This window comes from Dasypus novemcinctus, chromosome 8, assembly GCF_030445035.2.
Source record: "Dasypus novemcinctus isolate mDasNov1 chromosome 8, mDasNov1.1.hap2, whole genome shotgun sequence".
In the NCBI taxonomy this organism is placed as follows: Eukaryota; Metazoa; Chordata; class Mammalia; order Cingulata; family Dasypodidae; genus Dasypus; species Dasypus novemcinctus.
This window is the reverse complement of record NC_080680.1, coordinates 49,008,586-49,031,012: the sequence shown is the minus strand read 5'-3', so window position 1 is coordinate 49,031,012 and position 22,427 is coordinate 49,008,586. Positions and strand designations below refer to the sequence as shown.

The 22,427-nt window shown below is 40.7% G+C and overlaps 1 protein-coding gene across 3 annotated transcripts in view; it reads right to left on the bottom strand.

Moving 5' to 3' along the window:
* Positions 1-15,227: 15,227 nt before the first annotated feature.
* Positions 15,228-22,427, bottom strand: part of KDM4C (lysine demethylase 4C) — a 518,173-nt gene continuing 510,973 nt past the window's right edge. For all 3 annotated transcript variants that reach the window (XM_071216722.1, XM_058301838.2, XM_058301837.2), the window contains one exon: positions 15,228-16,295. In XM_071216722.1, coding sequence (XP_071072823.1) covers positions 16,119-16,295 — 177 coding nt within the window. In that variant the 3' untranslated portion in view covers positions 15,228-16,118. The remainder of the gene's footprint in view (positions 16,296-22,427) is intronic.

Here is a 22,427-nt window from a genome sequence, read left to right as displayed (position 1 = left end):
CTGCTGTTTTGGTAGAACACATTATCTACCTTCTAACTCCTCTACTAGTAACTTTCTGAGAAAGGGCACATAAGAGGTTAAATACTTCAGTCCTTACAAGTCTGAAACATATCTTATTCTCTCATGGTAAGCTGATAGTTTGACTGGATATAGAATTCAAGGCTGAAAATAAGTTTTCCACTTGACTCCCTTATCTGTTAGATTCCATTGTTTAGAAGTTTCATGCCATTCTAGTACTTGATTTTTTTGTATAAAACCTGAAAGCTTTATTTAATTATGAAATTACAAAATGATGACATTGTAAGGCTTTTTCATCACTGAGTAATGGAGTCTCAGTGGATCCTTACAATTTAAAATTCCCATCGATAATTTTGGGGAATTTTCTTGAATTATTTCACTAGTGATTTCTTCACCACTTTTTTCCTGGGACTTCAATTATTTGGATGTTTAACCACCTTCAATGGTTCTCTTTCTTTTTTTTTTTTTCTCTCTCTCTCTCTCTTCCATTTATCTTTTGTTTTGTTCACTCTTTTTAGAAATTGTCTTAACTTTACAGAACATTAAAAACTCATTTTGGTTCTCTGAAATCTTTTTCGTAGCATTGTATTCTTGTCTCATTGGTGCAATATCCTCTCTTGTTTCCTGAGGCTATTAATGGTAGGTCTTTTGTCATTGTTGAAGTTTCTCTCTCCTTTTACCAATTCCAAGTTGAGTTATTTGTTTGTTTTGTTTTGTCTTCATCTTTCATATTAGATGCTGTAGTCAAATGTTCGGTGATCTGTCACTAAAAAGCAATTTGGAAGCTCAGTGTACAGGGAAAGGGATTGGCAATTCTGGGCGTTCCTGTTGGATAAACTGTCTAGGTTGTTTTGTTGGGAAATGTCCAATGCCAGAATTTTAAGGTCTTCTCTCTTGGACTACTTAGAGTCCACTCTCCTGCCTGTAGAATATAAACCTGGTTGTCAGCATTCTGGGAACTAAGAGGGGGAAGAAGCAGGAAATCTCAGTCACTTTGTGAAATTTTATTTAATCCCTTGTGTCCAATGTGGTTCCTGCTTTCAGTAGTGTCTATTGTCCAGAGTTATCTCTCTTACACTTTTCAGAAAACACATTTCCAATCTTCTCCTGGGGCAGAAAAAGTACAGTCTTTCTGATGCAAGAATTAGGGAAGAGTCTCCTTAAATAAACTTAATTCCTTATTTTCAGTTCTAACTTCACTCCCAGTTCTAGATGTACATGAAATAATCAATTCCAGAGCATTTTGGGGAATTCTAGAGTTTCTCTTGCATTGTTTCTTAACTTTCACTTAACTGTTCAACAATCTTTTTTTTTTTTCAGCCCTAGTTTCATCCCTACTGCTAGATAGTCATGGAATCACTAATTCCTTAGCCCTGAGGATGAGTTGTTCTGTGTGGTCAAATGCATTGTTCATTGTCTTTCCTCACTGCTAGCTTAGGACTCAACTTCCTCAAATTTACCAAATATTTTGCAATCCCTTGGCTTTCTAGCTTCCATTTATAAAATATCATCTTTTCTGCCATTCTCTTTCTCTTTGTGTTTTATGTCATTAAAAATTCATTTTACTCTAATTTTACTAACTTTTAACTTGGGAAAGAGGTAGACGCATGTGTTCAATTTCCCATCTTTACCTGAAGTCCAGAATGGCTTCTTGGTAGTGGTACAAAAGAACTGTAGAGAATAAACTTGTTTCACTTGGGCACTTTCTGTACATGGATTAGAACCAAAGAAGGTATTCACATAGTGTTATTTTTTTCATGAAATTCCTTACTAACTCATAAATACAGCACAAATAGCACTATTCTCCATAGAGCTTTATGTCATATATTTTTGATACTGTTTTTGTTTAGTTCTCAATAAATTTTCACAAATGTATCCTCTTTTTCAGTTTGCTAAAAGAAAACAGCAATACACCAGGATTGTGTTGGCTTTTATAATTGGGGTTTATAAGGTTAAAAGCTTACATTTCTGAGGCTGTCAAAGTGTCCAGATCAGTCATCACCAGGAGCTCTTTCTCCCTGAGCACCAGCTGTGGGAGATCAGGCCCACGGCAGCATCTGCTCTCTCTCCCTCTCCTCCAGGCCTCCTTGCTTTGAGTTTCTACCTGAAATGGCTTCCTCTCAGCTTCTGTGTTCCTCTCTGTCTTGGCAGCTTTTTTCTGTATCTGTGGCCTTTTCTAAAGGACTCCAGTAAGAAGATTAACATCCACCCTGAGTCATGCATCTAATCAAAGACCCTTAACGAGTAATTTCATCAAACAGTTCCACCTACGATAGGTTAACATGCATAGGAATGGGTTAGCTTTAAGACCAGGACTTTTTGGGGTCCACAAAAGCTTCAAACTGCCACATCCTCTTTAGCCCTCAAAACAACTCTAAATTAAACAAGGCAGGTGTCTCTCTCTCCATTTTACTAATGAAGAAACAGAAGCTCAAAAAGGTTGAGTGACTTATCCAGAGTAGTCAAGCTTGGTTACAGAGACAAGACTCAAATGCAGGTCTTGAAATGCCAAAGCTAGTGCTCCCTCCTTTCTCCAAGTAGCAATATTTCTCTTTTTAGATTTCACCCAAAATGGAGTTCAACCCAGTGGGATTGAATCCATTTTCCACATAGTTGCCAGTTTGACCCATGACTGTGTCAGATTATCTTTGGAATTTTGAAGAACCATAAGATGCCTGGACCCCAATTCCAATAGATTCTGATCGATAAGATGTGGAGTGTGGGCCAGGAATTTGCAATTTTAAACAGCTCCCAGGTACTGGTATGTAGGATGATTAAGAACTATTGCCTAAGAGGCCTGGGAGTGGTCTGGAGGAGTTCCCCAGGCTTCAAAATGGACAAATGACATTTCCCAGAATGGAACAATTTAAAATCCAATCAGTATCGATCTCAGCCAGCCAGTCTCTGCTAAGAGCTTCATCCCTACTGTTTCTTTCCATGCTCCTCCACTGACCTCACCTTTGTCCTCATTACCTGGCCCTGCTCACCCACACAATGGAGACTTCCTTGCCAGCTCCTGCCAATGCACCATTTCAGTTTGCAGGACTTCAGGGATTCCACTTCCTGAACTGATTAAATTGAAAAACTTCCTGATAACTTAGGACCTCTCATGGAACTTAGCTCTCTGAGGAGGCAGAGGGAAAGAATAATAAGGAGTTTTGCTATTTCTCTGAAATGGCCCCAGAAATTTTATCCCTTGCTCTCAAGGGGCCTCCAGCTGGCAAATATAAAATCTAAATATCTTTGGGTCAGAGAGTGAGTAGCTTGGCATCTACAGGTAGGTGTATGCATATGAATGCACAGTCATGCACAATGGAGGCACCTCTTCTAGATTATGAAGGTCCCTGAGCTGAAGAGGGTCAGAGAGTGATAGGGAGAAAGAAGAGAGCTGTGTAACAAAAGTCTGAGCTTTTTATTAACTTGTGAGGGTAAGAGAAGACTGAGTCTATTTGGAGGACTAGTGGGAGATCCTTAGCTTGGGAGAAGGAGAATCCTTTGGGGAAAGAAATGTTCTCAAGATCAAATCTGGTGCATACATTTATAAACAGTATCTATTATGGATTGACTTGTATCCCCCCAAAAGGTATGTTCAAGCCCTAATCCCTGGACCTGGGAATGTGACCTTATTTGAAAATAGGATTTCTGAAGATGAATTAGTTAAAATGAGACCAAACTGGATTAGGGTGGGCCCTACTTCAATACGACTGATGCCCTTGTAAGAAGAGGAAAATTTGGACAACATGCACAGTCAAGAGAGGGGAGAATGCCATGTGCCAATGGAGGCAAAGATTCAAGAGCTGTAGCTGCAAGTCAAGGAATGCCAAGGATTGCTGGCAAACACCAGAAGCTAGAAGAGCCATGGAAGGACTCTCCCCTATAGGATTCAGAAGGAGCTAACACCTTCATTTCAAATTTATAGCCTCCAGAATTGTGAGACAATAAATTTCTGTTGTTTCAAGCCACCTAATTTGTGGTAGTTTGTTGTGGTAGCCTGAGAAAATAAAACAGTATCTTAGCCATGAAGGAGAGGGATGATGTCCTTACTCTGTGGACCAGACAGACATGGCCCCAGGTACCTACCACTTCCAGCACCCTCTTCTAAGGGGTTCCTCCTACAGAAATCGCCTTGCAGGTAACACAAGACCTCAACTCCTTAGCCCAGCACATGTCCTGAAGAGGGAACTTGACCCAAGGGCAGTCAGCTGAGGCTGAAGGAGAATGTGAGGTAGCCTAGAACAAGAGTTCTCAAATGAGGAAAGGACAATTGGTTAAGCCAATATGATTCCCCAAGAAATTTAATTCATTCAAAAAATATTGAGCACCAAGTATGTACAGGCATTTAACTTTTAAACTTTTATTCAACAAATGCCTCTATTGCCAGACACTAAGACCTTTACAAATATTAACTCATTTAATTCTGATAGTAACCTTATCAGTTAGCTACTATCATTAACCCCATTTTGGAGATTAAAAAACTGAAGGCACAGAGAACCTAAGTGACTTATCCCAGGTTCACGTTTATTAAACAGTGGAGCTGCTCTCCTAGTATTAGGGATAACAAAAGAGACAAAAGAGATACCTTCACCAAATTTATTTTCTGCTTATGATTTTGATCTGGACATTTGGAGAGTCAGTTGAGTGCGAGCAGAAGCTGAAAAATAAAAATCCAATGGTGAAGTCTGGCAGCAGAGGTTTTAGAAGAAGTGTAAGGGTGACAGAAAAAGTTAAAGGTCAGTGAACCAAGGGTGAGGGCACAGCAAGATAAACAGGTCACATAGGGACCTTCCTGTGGCCGGCTATGTTCATTTCCATGAGGCCAAACTTCTGGGAGCTCTGGGAGGCCCAGTCATGTGGCTGAGTTTTCCATCCTTTTATCCTTACAAGACACCAGCACTGAAGTTATCTGAGTGAATTTCTGTTCTTCACGTCCTTAAGAGCTCCCAACATTCAGCGCTGTGGAGGCTTAATTCTTCATGAAAGCAAGGACAGCAAGAAACGAAACCCAAAAAAGGCAGCGTGCACAAAGTCTCCTTGAGAGGTTAAGAGCATGAAGTTGCATACTTTGGGACAAGCTTAGCCACTGAGAAAGGCACAAAGAGAGGATGACAGTTCTTCCTGCTTTCGAGAGGTGCAGGGCTGGCACAGGGTAAGTTCAGTGGGGCATCAACCTCAGCTAACACTAGTTCTGGTAATAACAGTAGCAGCAGCCTTAGCACAGCAGTCCTCGCATTGAGCCAGCAACAGTAGGACAGCAGCACAGTTTCACTGCAACTTAGGCATCAAGCATTTTGGTTTGTGGGCACAATGGTAGGGTAGTTCTGGCAGTACCAACAGGGCACAGAAGAAATGCCCCTCTCCCCAGCCTAGAGGGCAGTGGCAGCCAAGGAAGCTGACATCCCTGATGTTATGATGAAGAAGAAACAGAAAAATAGTGGTCACCATGTGAAAGCCAAGAGGATTTATTTACAAGCACATCTGAGATGCCCACTGGGAACTCTCAGAAATAAATGGTGGAGAGGGGGCATTTGACAGGAGACTGGGCATATTGTAATTCATTTTACAGTTAAAACAAAAGTAACACTGCCTTTTGAACCCATTTGAACCTTCAGGCTGATGTGACCTAGGAGAACATGAATAATTTTCTTTAACTTTCCTGTTTCACCTCAGTGGAGGCTATGCTACACAGGAAAGACTACGTTTAGTAAGCCTGTGCCAAATCACTTTGGTCCTCACTCTCACCTCTGCTGTGTCTCAGGAAACCACATTCCTGAGAATGTAGTCAACACTGCTGATAGGGAACACTCAGCAGGAAGCTTTGGCAATTCTGATGCAAGTCAGAAGGATTTCTTGGCAAGGGCTGGCTCAGTGGAATGTGGTCCATTAGGCAGGAGAGTTGGCAGTAGTCATAGAATCATAAGTGCTTCAGAGCTGGAAGGGTCCATAGGGAAATGGCCTCTCTAATTCCCTCACATCACAGATGAGGGAACTGATGAGAATTTTATGTGACTGCCAGAATTTCACGTGACTGTGCCCTTCCCCATACCAACACTTGCCAGCTCCTGCTCTCTACTCTGGTCTCTTCATCTCAGCCCTTTCCTCCAGCTGATTTTTCAAAGCAATACTTTGGAAGACTTACTGTTAACCAGAAATATCAGCTTAAGTTAGCTGAGTAGTATGCCATCAGCATGTCAAGGTCCCAAGAAATTGCAAAATCAATGATGATGATGATGATAAAGAAAAGTATAGTAGTAACAGTAGCAGCTCCCACTTTTTGAGCTGGGCAATATGCCAAATACATTATATATTCTCTCTGAATGCTAAGCACCACTCCTAAGAAGTAGGCATTGTTATTCCCTCATACTGTTGGAGAAACAGGACCAAATGTCAATATGGACAAAGGGTATGGGGAAAGGCAGGAAGAGATGAGAGGTGGAGGCGTCTTCGGGACATGGAGCTGCCCTGGATGGTGCTTCAGAGGTAATCACCGGACATTATAAATCCTCACAGGGCCCACTTGATGGAATAGAGGAGAGTATGGGCCATGATGTGAACCAATGTATATGAGGTGCAGAGGTGCCCAAAAATGTACTTACCAAATCCAATGGATGTGTCATGATGATGGGAACGAGTGTTGTTGGGGGGGGGGAGAGGGGGGGTGGGGGGGTGGGGTTGAATGGGACCTCACATATATATTTTTAATGTAATATTATTACAAAGTCAATAAAAAATAAAAAAATTAAAAAAAAAGTACATCCCAAGACTGTAACTAAAGGGTAGAGGGGAGCTTTGAACCCAGATCTGCCTTACTGCAAAGCCCATCCTTCCTTTTCTATTGTTGATGCTGCTCATTGTTCACTTCGCAGGAGGTACGGGGAGGAGAGCTATGCAAGATGCTCTACAACACGGGGCTGGAAAAGCATTTCTACCTTAGTTCTCTGCAACTGGTTCCCATTGGCCAGTGCCCTTTGTTCCTCATCTCCTGTGGGGGGAACTGGCAAATCCAATATCTTCTTAAATTCTAAAAATATTAGGTTTTATTCAGTGGGGAAAGAAAACCAAGGGGCAGTCCTGAGGAAAATCAGGTCAACTACATTTACCTTCCTATTCATTTTCTAACCCATTAAATGGGATTCTAATGGCATAAAACAACTAATTTTGTTCATTAGGGTTCAATTAAATTAATCTGAAACTCAGAATAATAGCATTTTTGTTGAACAGCCATATTAAAGATGAAACATAATCTCTTTTAACTCCATTTCCTTTGACGAAATAAAGTTCAGCTACTAATGAGCTTGCCATACAAAGCTTCTTTCATAAAAGCAACAAAGGGTGCAAATTTATGAACAGCAGTTTTTTATCATCATCAACAGCCATTCCCTTTGTTACCAAAACACACAAAAATGATTATGGGGTCCTTGTTCTCATTATGGCCTTTGATTGGGTGGGGGAGGGACCTGAAATAAAAAGCTTCATAATCATATCACAGTGAAGTCACACATTTAGAATTACTGCAGGTGGCCTCAAAACTTTGATACAGGGAATTTTTGGGTCCGAGTAGACATTCCAACTACCACCTTCTCAGGCCTCTCATAGTCCTTCCCCTGAAGTCTCAATCTCTGTGTTTCAAAGCTAACAAGGTAAGCTTCTTCCCACCCAGGTGGCCCAAATCACTGCCTTTTGTAGCCTCAAGTAGGAGGTCGGGGAAGCAAGAAGCAATCTGGGTAGGTAGTGTCAGTGTACGTTAGTACAAGCCTTCCTAACCTCTGGTAACCTCTGGCTCTTTCCATGGACATCCATTACAATGGCACCATGTCACCATTTCCTTCCCCAGGCTCTGCTGTGCTCATAGTTAACCTCATTTGGCAGACTAGGGACTAGGGAGTCAGCAGTATGGTGGCTCTCAAGTGTGGTGATATTTGGTGCCTGAAGCTAAGATAAATGCCACCAGTCCCTAGCCCAAAGAGAGCATAAGTCAGGCTGAGGGGCATTCAGCCACGTTAGTGGCTGGCATTTAACCAAGTCCACTGAGGGTCTGTTATGTGCAGAGTTTTTGAGGGAATATGGAGATGAATAAGGCCTTGTGTGGGGGTTAATGGTAGGGTGTGAAATAAGCATCCAAGACCCTTGAGGCTAGATGTGTTTTGTGTGAATTCAGAATTTTTAGGATGCTATAATGGCAATTTCAAACATAGTATCATATATATTTACTGACACCCCACATAAATGTTCTGTAGTGATGTTTGAATATTCATAGTAAATGGGATAAAGAATATACATTGCCTCACGTCAATTCAGGTCTTGCTTCTAAGTGAGTTATAAAAAACTTCTGGGGAAAAAGAAAGGCCCTACCCAGGAGAGTTGAGAAACCCAGGAGGAAATGGAAGAGGTTCTAATCTGGGATATTATTTCTAGGGTCACCTTGTACCCTGGAAGGGGCTTGGGAAGTGAACTGAAAGAACTGACTTAATACTAGAACCTTCCAACTCCAACCTGGTAGGGGGTAAGAAGCCCTTTGCTGAGGGCACGACCAGGGAATTCATCTGCCTCCAAAGTGCTGATGTCCAAGGGCTGTGCTACAGTGTCTCTGGTGGCTGCTGTGTTGAGGACCAGACTCCCCATTGTCTACTGGGCCCACCCTTCAAGGGCAGTTCTGTGGTTAGAGCATGACTTCCTGCTTTATAGTAGTCTTCCTCTGAAAAGACCACCTGGACAACCACCATAATCACAAACCAGGCCAAATCAACAGAAGGCAAGTCTCCATTTGGCCAATTGTATATTCTTCTAAAATAGGTGAGTATATTAAATAATACATGCAGAAAGTCATTTATATTTAAGAATACATTCTTATGAAGATATCTTCCTTCTGCCCTTCAGACTCTGGGAGCTGGGGCAGAAAGAAATTGAAAATATTTTTAGAATGCTGAAATAAATGAAGGCAGAATGAAAACTATTCAATTAAAGCTAAATAGTTAATTCTGGAATTAGATAGTGGTGATGGCTGCACACCATTGTGGATATACTAAAAACCACTGGCTAGTAAACTTTAAAATGGTGTCTTCTGTGGTATATGGGCTTTATCTAAATTAAAAACAAAACAAAACACCTAAATAGTTCAAAGAAACAAGTAAATTCAGTGGAATGACCTTCAGCAACACTCCATTCCATGGCCACACACTGACTCTTATCACCACCTAAATTTCAACTGTAGAAATCTTAAATTAATATCCCTCCCTTGGACCACAAATTCTTATCTTTAAAGTTTTCTCTCACCCTTCCTCCTGTTGTATCTGCTTAGTGGTAGTACCAGTTTCCCATTGCTGCTATGACAAACTGCCACAAAACTTACACCACAAAGTTATTATTCTCTTACAGTCCTGGAGACCAGAAGTTTGAAATCAGTTTCAATGGGTTAAAGCCAAGGTGTTGGCAAGGCTGATCCATTTCTTTGCCTTTTCCAACTTCTAGAGGCCTTCTACATTCCTTGGCTTATTCCTCTTTATTCTGTCTTCAAAATGCAGCATCCAATTTCTGCTTCCACCATCAAGCACTGTCTCTCTTTGATAATCCCATTGAACCCACCTGGATAGTCCAAGGTAATCTCCCCATCTCAAGATCCTTAACTCAATCACTTCTGCAAAGTGCCTCTGGCCCTGTAAGGTCAGTTTCATGTGTGGGTGATTCCACAGTTGCTGGGGTCTAGGAAGTGGACATCTTTGGGGTGGGGGGCAATTTCAGCTTAACTATAGCAGTCTTCTACAGCCATCCAGTTTCTAGACCTATTTTTTCCAAGTCAGCCTACTCTTCACATCATCTTCCTTATTCAACCCACTCCAGCAGGTTTGAGAGTATTTATTCTTTCTTTAGAATCTTCGAGTCTCTCACTCTTTTCCTTACACTAAGCCCACCTGGAAACCTTTCTTCCTGGAACAATTCTATAATCTGCCTTCTGTGCTCTTACAATAAGAACTCAGTTTCCATAGATAAAACCTCTCTTCTCCTGTTTAAGGCCAACCAATCCAACTCTGCTTTTAGTACCCTTTCCCCACACAGGCTTCTTCCACCAGATACTCTTTTTAGATCTGCTGAATTTTTGCCCTTGGCAATTATTTCTCTCATCTAAGCAAGGACATCTCATTCTGTACAAGACAGGCTAATTTCTCCCTGCTCTTCCCAGATAAATATGATAAAATTCCCTGGACATACTACAGGAGACAATCATGAGAAGACTGGTTACCAAAGTTTATAAGAGGAAATTAGACTAGCTAGAGACTTTAGAACTGAGGAACTACAGAGCAGTGAGTTCTCTGGGTTTTCTTTTTATTCCCCCTATATTCTGGACTTGGAATTGGAGAAGCCCACAAAGCAGAACCAAGGGCAGACACAAAAATAAGAACCTCAAAGAAAAGCTTGCTCTCTCTAGCCTAAGGACCAGAAAAGGACAAAAACTTTTTGGGAATACTTCCCCCACTTTCATACCAAAAGTACCTCAGATTAGTTTGCTTAAACAAGAATTTATTGTCATAGTTTCAGAGACTAGAAGTCCAAAATCAAGGTGTTGGCAGGATCATGGTTTCTCTGCAGTCTGTAGTATTCTGGTGGTGGTTTGCTGGCCATCTGGAACAATTTCTGCCTATGTCACATGACAATCTCTCCCCTTTTGTCTCCTCCAACTGTGTCCAAATTTCATTTGCTTATATGGACTTTAGTCATTTTGGATTAAGGCCTATGCTGATTCAGTGTGGCATCTTGTTAACTAATAACATCTTTAAAGATCATATTTATAAATAAGTTCACATCCATAGGACCAGGGATCAGGACTTAAACATGCCTTTATGGAGGACAAGACTCAATCCACAACAAAGGGAGCTGGGATTTCTGCCCCACCCCCACCCCAGTACCAGTGAGGACTCGGTGAGGCATCTTGATTTTCCAAGGTAGTAAGCAGCACTCTGACCCTCCCAATTAGAGTGGAAGAAGGACCTTGGAGAGGAGGGAGATAGAGAAAGGGATTCTTTAAACTTACACAGGAACTTCTGGGCAAATCCCTGACTGAACAATACATGAAATTGACCTAAATTAATTTGTCAAAAGGTTTGAGAACTGATACCATCCAGGAAATAAGACTGGCCTCCTGCAGAATGCAAAAAAAAAAAAAAAAAAAAAAAAAAGACCAAAATAGCACTACAATTGTCTAAATTGTCATTGGAACCACAACCCACAAAAGCAGGCCACAAATTGAGCACTAAATCTAAAAATGGGTGACTGCCTGCTAAAATAAAATATTTAAACAGGATTTAGTCTTCTAATGTAATAGTAACATGTCCAGGTTACAGCTGAATCACTTGTCATAACAAGAACAAGGAAAATCAGAACCTGAATGAAAAAAGATAATCAACAGACACCAACACTGAGATGAGTCAGATGTTGGAATTAATCTGAAAGAAATTTTACAGTAGTCATAAAAAATGCTTCATTGAGCAATTATAAACATCCTTGACACAAATAAGAAATAGAACTTCTCAGCAAAGAAATATAAGATATAAAAAAAAGAACCAAATGGAAATTACAGATCTGAAAAATCAAATAAATGAAATAAAAAACTTACCCAATGGGCTCAAGAATAGATTGGTGATGAGAGAGGAAAGAATTAGTGAACTTGAAGACTAACAGAATTTCTGTCTAAACAAAGAGAAAATAGACCACACACACACATACACAAAAGCAGATACTCAGGGACTTGTGGAACGATAACAAAAGATCTAATGTTCATATTATTGAATTCCCAGGAGAGAAGAAAGGAGTGTGGGGTAAAAATATATATTCAAAGAAATAATTTTCCCAAAATTGGTGAAAGCCATAAACCTAAGATCCAAGAAGCTGGGCAATTTTCAATCAGTATAAACCCAAAGAAAACAAAGTGAAGACACATCATAATCAAACTCCTAAAAACTAAAAACAAAGGGAAAAAATCTTAAAAGCAGCTAGAGTAACGGATTACCTATAGAGGAACACCAATTTGAATGACAGCAGATTTCACATCTGAAACAACTTGAAATGCACTCACCAAGATCAGTATTGGCTTCCTAAATGCCAATTACATGATCTTCTTTGGACTCTGTGGCATTTTGTCTGTTAACCACTCCTACTTTTTGAAATACTCTCTTCCCTTGGCATCCTGTGACATGACAGTATCCTGGTTTTTCTAACTCTGCCCTTTATGCTCCAATTCATGGGCTCCTCTTCTTCTACCCAAATGTTAAACATCAGCTGTTCCCTAGGATTCTGATCTCTGCCCACTTCTCTTCTCATGCAACACACTCTCTCCCTAAATGACCTTTCACCCAATCTCCTGGATTTTTATTTGCATTTTTAAAAATCAGGTTTATGAGGTATAATTTAAATATGGTAAAATTCTTCAGTTCTATGAATTTTTGACAAACAGTCCTGTTTGTCCCAACACAATCAAAAGAGTATTTCTATAACCTTAAAAAGGTTTCCTCATACCCCTCTGTTGTCAATCTCCTTCTACCACTCCCAGCCCTTGGCAACAACAGATTTATTTCCCTTTATCAGAATATCATTCTTAAGTATTTTTTAACATCTACAAGTAAGGATGATGCTTTCTACCTTTGTATCTCTAGGGCTAACCTTTCTTCTGAGCTTCAGATTCATCTATCCAATGTCTTTTATTTGGGTCAGATTTAGGATCCTCCTTTTCTTCACGCCTTGAGAAAGCTGTAACCTGGACAAGTTCCTTAACCTCTCTGAGCCCTAGTTTCCCTCCCTAAAAGAAGGAAATGATATTTACTTTTTCGATTTCTTAATGAGGTTTATTAAGGTAAGGACTCATAAGAAGCCTCTAATGTTGATAAACACTACAGACTCTCAATACATGGTTATTATCATTAATTTAACTGCTCATGATGAAGTTTCATTTCCTCAAGATGACCTGCACCTGTTCAGGACAGAGCGTTGATTTCTGAATTGTCAGCCCACTTGCAAAAGTTCAGGCCTCCTCAGAGACCAGACATTGTTCTGTTCACCAGTCATACTATATATTTCCATGAGATGCTGGGTGAGAGAATGTCTAACACTTCTGATAACTGCACATCTGAATTTTCAGAGTTTGGGGTACAACTGACTCTTGCCACTAATCAATTACTTCATGTAATAAGAATGCCTCAGGATCTCTGGTTAGCTTCAAGTTTATGGGGCTGATTTATATCTGAAATGAAGTCAGTTTCATTTCATATCCCTTTTACTTAAAGGGAAATATTAAAGCACAATATTATCTTGTGGCAGATACTACTCCAACAATTATTCCTGAGACCTCTGGGACATTCACAGTAACACATGCATTACAGGCTTACTTCACCCGGGATGGATATGGGGAGAAGCAGAAGACCCTATACATTTTTGTATTCCATGCCTTCATATTTTCATATATTATAAGCCAGTAGCAATTTATAATATATTCTGAGAAGCCATGTAGTATTTTAGCGGATACTACTCCTCAATTTCTCTCTGATGGAACTAAAAGAAAAAGTCCTTTTATAAAAGCAGACTGACAAGGATCACATTTTCCTTATTTCAAACACACATAAAGAAACTAAAATGTTGTGAAATATGCCAGGCAGTTTTACTAATCCTCTAACCTCCAGAGAAAGGGTTTGCAATTAGAGTTACATTAGAATTGTCACAGCTAAGTATTTTTTTTTTAATACAAGAGGGACTTCAAATGATTTCAGGATGTACATACACACTAAAACTGCAGTTAGTATAATGCAAAGAAATTAAAATTACAATTGAGGTGTCACACAGTAAGTGAAAAAGCTTTAACAATATGTCTAGTCACAGAGCTAAAAACCATTCTATGCAGAACGCAAGTGAAACAAAGGTACCTTTAACAATAGCAAGGGAGCATTTGTGGCTGACACAATTTTGCTAAGGCCATATACAGCTGTACTTGGTTATAAGAACATTAGTTAAGTGAGACCACAAAAAAACAGCTGTATTTGAGATCATAGAGGAATCTGTACATTTTCTCCCTTTGGCGGTTAATCAGAAATCTTGCTGACAGGCAAACTTGTACAGAATGAATGAGCCTATTTAGATTAATTCCTCTTAATGCTTTACACAGGCCTACTTTTCTGGCATATGATGGTGAAAGCAAGTCAGTTCCATTCAAAATTCAGAGATAAAAAATTCAAATCTCATTCCTTGCTATAAAATATATGCTTATACTTGTAGAGAATGAAGAGTCTCAACCCAAGTAAAAATCAGGCTGGTGGGCTCTTTCCCGGCTCAGAGTTCAGCCATGAGGCACTCAGGAAAATCAGCGGTCTAAAGAACTGAGTTTTAACTGTGGCTCTGGCACTCCTCACTCTCACCCCAGAAACAGGATGACACACACCCTTCTTCATATAACTGGGAAATGCTTTCCTAAACCCTGCCTCTGGGCTTTGCCATGCCACTTGTTTTGGCCCATGGGATGCTGACTACCATTACATAGACAGAGGACTAAAAGGGGTTACACAGCTGGACTTGCTTGCTCTTTTGTGGCTGCCACTAGCATGAGAAAAGCATGCATGGGGTCTAGCCCACTGGGCCCAGACTGTGATGGGACACACTGCAGTAGCTGTGTGAGCTAGCCCAAGCTGAGGTCAGCACAGCTCCCTGCCAAGCCCAGACTAGACCAGTCAACTGCAGCCTCGTGAGCCAAATAAACGCTCTCGTGGCAGGCCACTGAGATTTGGTGGTTCCCTGTCATGCCGCATAATTGTGCCCATAGTTAGTCAAAGCAGTCACTACAGACTGTGTGACTGTGGGCAATCCCTTCCCCTGCCCATCCCTCTTTCCTCATCTATAAAATGAAGGGGGGAATTGGAGGATCCCTTAGAACCTTTTCTAGGTTTTCTAGAAACCTGGGATGAAAGTGCACCAAACTCCAGGTTCTCAGATTTACTTAAGGCCTAGAAGGAGCTGAAGAAAACACTTTAGCTGGCATAATGGACACACAAATTAGCTTTGATCCGTATAATACTGCCATAAGTGCCTGGCAATGTTACGTGCCCAAAGTTATGTAAACAGTCGGAAAAGGAGGAGGGTCTGAAAAACCTGTACCCCAAATGGTCTTGATAGCCAACTCCCCGAAAAGTTTGTCTTTCTATTGATTTAAATGCAGACAAATAATCGATTCAGAAGACAAGTTTGGAGAAAATGGAAATCTTTATTTTTAAACATTAGTACATTTTCAGGCTGTTTTAAAAAGGACAAATCATATTACATTAGTTCAAAAGTATTCATTGAGGCATAGTTATTTAAACTATAATTTTACAAACACATAATGAAAGAAACATATAATATTTTATAAATATCTACTCAGAATATGTATTATGAAAAAAAGTGTTTAAAAATAACAGCCCCAGATCTCCCTCTTTAAATATATAAAATCCCCACACAGTTCATAAGAATTATTCCTCAAGAGCCAAAATTTCACAAAGGCCAACAATGCAGTTCTCATTAGACACAATCAAAAGTAATAGGGATATAAAAAAATGTAAAAGTTCTGTACAAGGGAAATACAGATAGCACATGGGTAAATTTCATTACCATACATGCCACTGTGGTTTAAAAATGTTTTATAAAAACTGCCATTTAAAACAAATAGAGAGAGTCCTTCCCTGACTGTGGAAAATATATAAATTATCACTCTCCCATCTGGGTAACAAGCTCCCACTTGCTGGGTTGGGGCAGCTAAGTCTTTCCTGACAGGGGCCTCACTTCTGGCCCTGGCTTTTTTTCTTTTTCTGGTGGATGATTCACTATTATTTTCTTTCACTTATTCACTTCAAAAAATTCTTTGGGACCTTAGAAGACAATGACTTATAAGTGAAAGCAAGACTAGAGCATGTCTTCAGATTACTGTATCCAATTAATGTGTATGTAGTGTTTTTGGTAACCCAAATCTGGAATTCTGGCTTATCACTGTCAGAGACACACCCAACACATCACCTACCCCGGTGAGAGACACCGCACAGCCTCATCACCTTTCCTTTTCCCGCCCAAGCTGTTCTGTTGCCTGCAGCAGAATGCATAGACTACTGTCTCTTCTGGCACTTCTTCTGGAAAGAGCTCTTCAAAAAAGTACGGTACACAGGGTCATCCACATACTCGTTCTTAAACCTGGAGCTCAGCATTCTTTGTCTCTTTTTCTCCCCTTCGATTATGTCTGCTCCATAGAATGTGTCTTCGAATCGCATATCAGAGGCTGTGGACTAAAATAGCCAAAGATTAAATTGCAGAAGGGCGTGGTATTTGATTATTACAAGAACTGGGAAAGCTCTGTCAGCTGGGATGGGTGCGGGGGCCAGGATCACAGGCTCAAGGGAGCAGGGGATCCTTGAGGCCTTGCTGCTTTTCCCCACCCACCCATCTCCTCAGACTCCCACTCTATCTAGTCCCACTTTCTCCATAATCTCCAACCTCCCTGTGCACAGTCTTTCCCGACAGGCAGAAAAAGGTATAAAGTCTTCTCATTTTAAACCTCCCTCACTCTTCGTCTCACCCCTGGCTCCTGCCCAACCAGCTTCTTGACAAATTTGCTAACAGTCATCTCTAATTCATGCCTATTCCTATTTTCTTGGGTATCTGCCCCACCACTTCTCTGAAATTGTTCTTGCTAAAAAAAAAAGGTCCCAGTTGCTAATTCCTGTGACACTTTTCTATCATTAATTTACTTGACTACTCTGTCATCTAACTATTGCTTGAAGCTCTCTTCTCTGTAATTAAAAAAAAAAAACCTTTTCATTTTGAGCTACTTTCAAACTTACAGAACAGCTAAAAATTAATAGAAACCCCATAAAGATAACTCCAACATACTCCTACCCCACTCCAGATCCACCAATTTTAACATTTTGCCACACCTGCCAAATCTCTTCTATCCACCCAGCCATCCATCTACTATCTAAATATATATCAACCCATTTTCTGAATACTTGAGTGTAGGTTGTATACATCATGGTCCTTGAATACTTAAAACTATCATGTACATATCCAAAGAAAAATATTCACTTATATGGAATGCAGGTTTCAGTTAAAGAAATTTAACATTGATTGATATGAAGCTTACAATCTGTATTCCAATTTTTTCATCTGTTCCAGTAATGTCCTTTGGGATTTGTCTCCTCCCCTGTTAGATGCCATCAAGGATCATGTATTGCATTTAATTGTCACAGTCTCTTTATTCTTTCTTTTTTTTTTATTGTGGGAAATACATACAACATAAACTTTCCTGCCTCAACCATTCACAAGCACACCATTCAGTGAAATCAATCACAACTACAATATTGCAGTACCCTTACCACTATCCATTACTAAAACTATCCTATCTCCCCAAATAGAATCCCATTATGCATTACATTCCCATTCTCCCTGCTCCCCACCCCTAGCAACCTGTACTCTAATTTCGGTCCTAATGAGCTTGCATACTCTCCAATGTTTTCTTGATAGTTACCACCAGGCTTAAATTTTAACATCCTAAATCTGTAACAATCTTGCTTGCTTTGATACCAACTTAACTTCAATAATATAGACAAATTATGTTCCTATACCCTTTTGACCCCTATCTTTATGCAGTTCTTGTTACAATTACATGTTTATACATGATGAGTCCAAAACCAATGATTTATCATTATATTTTATTCATTTTCCTTTTAGATCTTACAGAAAGTAAAAAGTGGACTTCAAAACAGAAATACAATAATACTGGCATTTATATTTACCCATGTCATTATCTTTACTTGAGACCCTTATTTCTGCATAAAGCTTTGATCTATTGTTCAATTTTCAACCTGCAGAACTCTGTTTAACATCTCTTGCCGGGCTTGTCTAGTGGTGACAGAGTCCCTCAGCTTTTCTTTATCTGGTGTATTAGTCAGCCAAAGGGATGCTGATGCAAAACACCAGAAATTGGTTCTTTTTTATAAAGCATAAGTTACTTCCTTTGCCAAAGTCTATTTTCAAGTGTTGGAGCAAGATGGCTGCCAATGGCTGTGAGGGTTCAGGCTTCCTGGGTTCCTCCCTTTCAGGGTCTTGCTTCTCTCTGGGCTCAGTGTTCCTCTCTTCCTGGGGCTTGCTTCTCTTTCCTCTGTGAGCTTACCTCCCGGGGCTCCAGCTTAAAGCTTCAGCATCAAACTCCAACATTAAAACTCCAACATAGAAAACCCTCAAACTCTGTCCTTTGCTATGTCTTTTATCTGTGAGTCCCTACCACCAAGGGGTAGGGACTCAAAGCCCTAATGACATGGCCCAATCAAAGCCCTAATCATAACTTAATCATGCCCAGGTATAGACAGATTACAAACATAAAACAATATCTATTTTTGGAATTCATAACCATATCAAACTGCTACACCTGGGAATGTCTTAATTTCTCTCTCATTTTTGAAAGATGTTTTACAGGACACAGAATTCTTGGTTGGCATTTTTTGCTTTCAGCACTTTAAATATGTCATCCCACTGCCTTCTTGCCTCCATGGTTTCTGATGAGAAATTGGCACTTAATCTTATCCCTTGTATATGACACATTGCTTCTACTTGAGCTTTCAGTATATTCTCTTTATCTTTGGCATTCAACAGTGTGATTATTACATGTCATGGTGTGGGTCTATTTGAGTTTATCCTGTTTGGAGTTTGTTGAGCACCTTGGATGTATATATTCCTATCTTTCATTAAATTTGGGAAATTTTCAGCCACTATTTCTTTGAATATTCTTTCTGCCCTTTTTCTCTTCTTCTGGGAGTCCCACAATGTGTATACTGGTATGCCTGTTGGTATCCCACAGGTTCTGTTCACTTTTCTTCAGTCTTTCTTCTCTGCTTCTCAGACCAGATGATTTCAATAGTGTTTTCTTCAAGTTCATGGATTCTTTCTTCTGCCAGCAAGGTTTTGTTGAACCCCTCTAGGAAATTTTCAATTTCTGTTACAGTGGTCTTCAGCTTTGTTTGGTTCCTTTACATAATTTCCATCTCTCAATTGGTATTCTCTTTGTGTTCAGCTATTGTTTTCCCAAATTCCTTTAGTTCTTTGTCCATGTTTTCCAGTAGCTCCCTGAGAATATATAGGAACATTTTAAAAGTCTTTGTCTGGAATGCCCCAGGTCTGGTCCTCCTCACTGATGGTTTCTAATGGTATACTCTTCTCCTTTTCCTGAGCCATCACTTCATGTTTCTGGGTATGTTTTGTAATCTTTTATTGAAACCTGGACATTCTGATATTTTAGTCTGTTACTGCTGGAATTCAGACTCTGAGTCTACTGCCCTTAAGCTTATATGCAGCTAGTATTATGACAGAGCTTTCCTTGAATGCCAGGAGGTGACAAAAATAATAATAGGTGGCAGACTTAGCCCAGTGGTTAGGGCGTCCGTCTACCACATGGGAGGTCTGCAGTTTAAACCGCTGGCCTCCTTGACCCGTGTGGAGCTGGCCCAAGCGCAGTATTGATGCATGCAAGGAGTGCCATGCCACGCAGGGGTGTCCCCCGCGTAGGGAGCCCCACACGCAAGGAATGCGCCCTGTAAGGAGAGTCGCCTAGTGCGAAAGAAAGTGCAGCCTGCCCAGGAATGGGGCCACACATACAGAGAGCTGACACAACAAGATGACACAACAAAAAGAAACACAGATTCCTGTGCCACTGACAACAGAAGCAGACAAAAGAAGAAGCAGCAAATAGACACAGAGAACAGACAACTGGGGTGGGGTAGGGGGGAGGAGAGAGAAATAAATCTTTTTTAAAAAAGGTAATAATAATAATAATTAGAGAAAGCAAAAAAGAAAATACCATTCCCTGTCTTTGCAGATTGTCTGTGCAATTGTTCTCCTTCAGAACTTATCAATTCAATGAGTTTAGAGAATAGCTCCAGGCCAAAGCATTAGAGGCCTCCTTGGTCCTTTGAGCCCATGTGCCTGGTTCTGGACATGTGCCTGTGGCCCTGGGAATTCCCGTTTACAATGATACAAATGTCCCCTTTTCCCTAGGAAATAATTTCCTCATGGTCCTAGGCACTGCACCGTATGTCCTACAGCTGGGAAGCCAATGCCCCAGGAAGCACTTGACTGCTCTCCCACAGTGTACCATAGGAGTGCCTTGTGAATTGCCTTCTACATGAAGGGCAAGTTCTGGGATGGTGAATCCCTCAGGCCACCACCAGACAGACTGGGCCAGAAATATATGCCCCAGAGACCAGGGAGCTGGCCAGCTCTGATTTGAGCTGGTATGGGATGAGGAAAGGGCCAGCCAGGGCACCATGAAATCCTTTTAAGTAGTCTTTTCTTGATTTGGCACTCACCATTTCTGCAAACCTTTAACTGTTTTCTGAAACTTTGAGAAAAATGTTTCTGCCAGTTCTTGCCAGTTGTTCAAAGCTTCTATGAGAGGGACAGAACCTAAAGCTTCTCTTGCCACCATTTTGGTCAGGGGGGGGGCCTCTTCTTAATTGTTATTAACCCTTTCTCATCCCTCTTCCCTGGCTGCTTATATTTGATGTTTTGAGGGTTCCCCTTTCTTAACTGCTTTCTCAACTCTGATGCTCCAGGGTTTAGATTTGGCCTTCTCTCACTTAGCAACTGCTCTGCAGGCCTTCCCATCCATACTCTTGGCTTTAATACCAGCATCTACTCCAAGTATGCTTATGTCTCTCATTCCAGTTCAGATCTCCTGTGTTCTGTGTGTCCAACTGCCCAGAGTCATCTGAGCATTTGTCCCACAGGTACTTCAAACTCAGTCTGTCCTAAAATGAACTCAAACTCTTCCTTCCCTATTGTCCTTCCTATATCTCATAAATGGCATCACCACCCTCATCCACCCAGTTACACTAGTCAAAAACCTAAAAGCCACTGCAGTTTTTTCATCCCAACCCAGTCCTGGTACCCTCCTACACATACCTCAAAGTTGTCCATTCTTTCTTCTTTATCCCTACTGACACCATGGTGCAGGCCCTCATCCTTCCTCTCCAAAGCCACTGCAACATGTGCTGCACAACCCTATTCTATTTTTCACAAAACCACTAAAGAAAAGATCACTTAAAAAATCTGATTATATGATGTTCCTGCTTACAATCTTTGAAGGCCCTACTGCCTTCAAGATGACATCCAAGTTCCTTAGGCTTGCCCTTTGTAATTGGCATAACCTTAGCCTTGTCTCCTCAAAAGGTATCTCATATTCTAGCCAGACTGAATTCGCAGCTCCTGGACACAAATGGCCATCTCAGGGGCTCATGCCTCTGTTTTGGGACATCCTGTGTCTTTTGCATGGATATAGTCTATCTTCTTTGCCATAAGCAAAATCTGATGCCCTCCTATAAAACTCTATGCTTCAATGCAGTATAAATGAGGGCAATGACAGATACAAGGGGCAGATAACCTTAGGGTGTGAATATTAGGGACTATGTACTAAATTTTATATTTGTATTCCCAGCACCAGGCAAGAAGCCCAGCACCAAGCCACTGCTCAGAAGGTATTTGCTGAATGAAGGAATGTAGACTTTTACTGTGATGCTCAGGGAAAGCCCAAAGTCTACATTAAAGCCTGTCTTTTGCCACCTAATTCCTTACAAATTTTGCCTCCTAAAATGCATTCTCAACTGGTTTTCACTTAAGTGGACCATGTCTTAGTTTGCTAAAGACTGTCAAGGCAATATACCATAAGTGGATTGGCTTTTATAATGGGGATTTATTAACTTATATGTTTCTGGTTCTGAGGCTGAGAAAATGCCCATATCAAGGAATCAAGCAAAACTCTCTCCCCGGAGAAATGGCTGCTGGTGATCCTGGACTCCTGGCAGGTGGCAAGGCACAGTAGTGGCACCTGCTGATTTCTACCTTCTCCTCCAGGCTCTGTGGCTTTCATGTGGCTGCTCCTTCTATGGCCTTTTCTCTTATGGGTTCTGTTGATCATAGCTTCTTGCTCTCATGGCTTTCTCTCTCAGTTTCTATGGGTTCCTCTTGCAGGATTTAAGCTTCTGGCTCCCAGGATATTTTCTTTCAGCTTCTGGGGGTTTCTCTCTGTTTCTGTGGTTCTTTCTTTATTCATGCCATTTAAAAGACTCCAGGATTAAGACCCACCCTGGACTATGCCTTACTGAAGTAATCTAATCAAATGACCCCGAACTGAATCTAATCAAAAGGTTCTACTCACAATAGGCTCACATCTATAGGAAAGGATTAATTTAGGAACATAATTTTCTGGGGTCCAAAGAAACCTCAAACTCAGACTAGCCTCCCATTAAACCAACACACAATGCATCTCACCACATCACTGAGACTACCTCCCCTGGTTAATAACTGAGGCAGAGTCCAGGTTTTAGGACTTCTAAACACACATAGTCAATCATGAAGAATAAAAAACACTA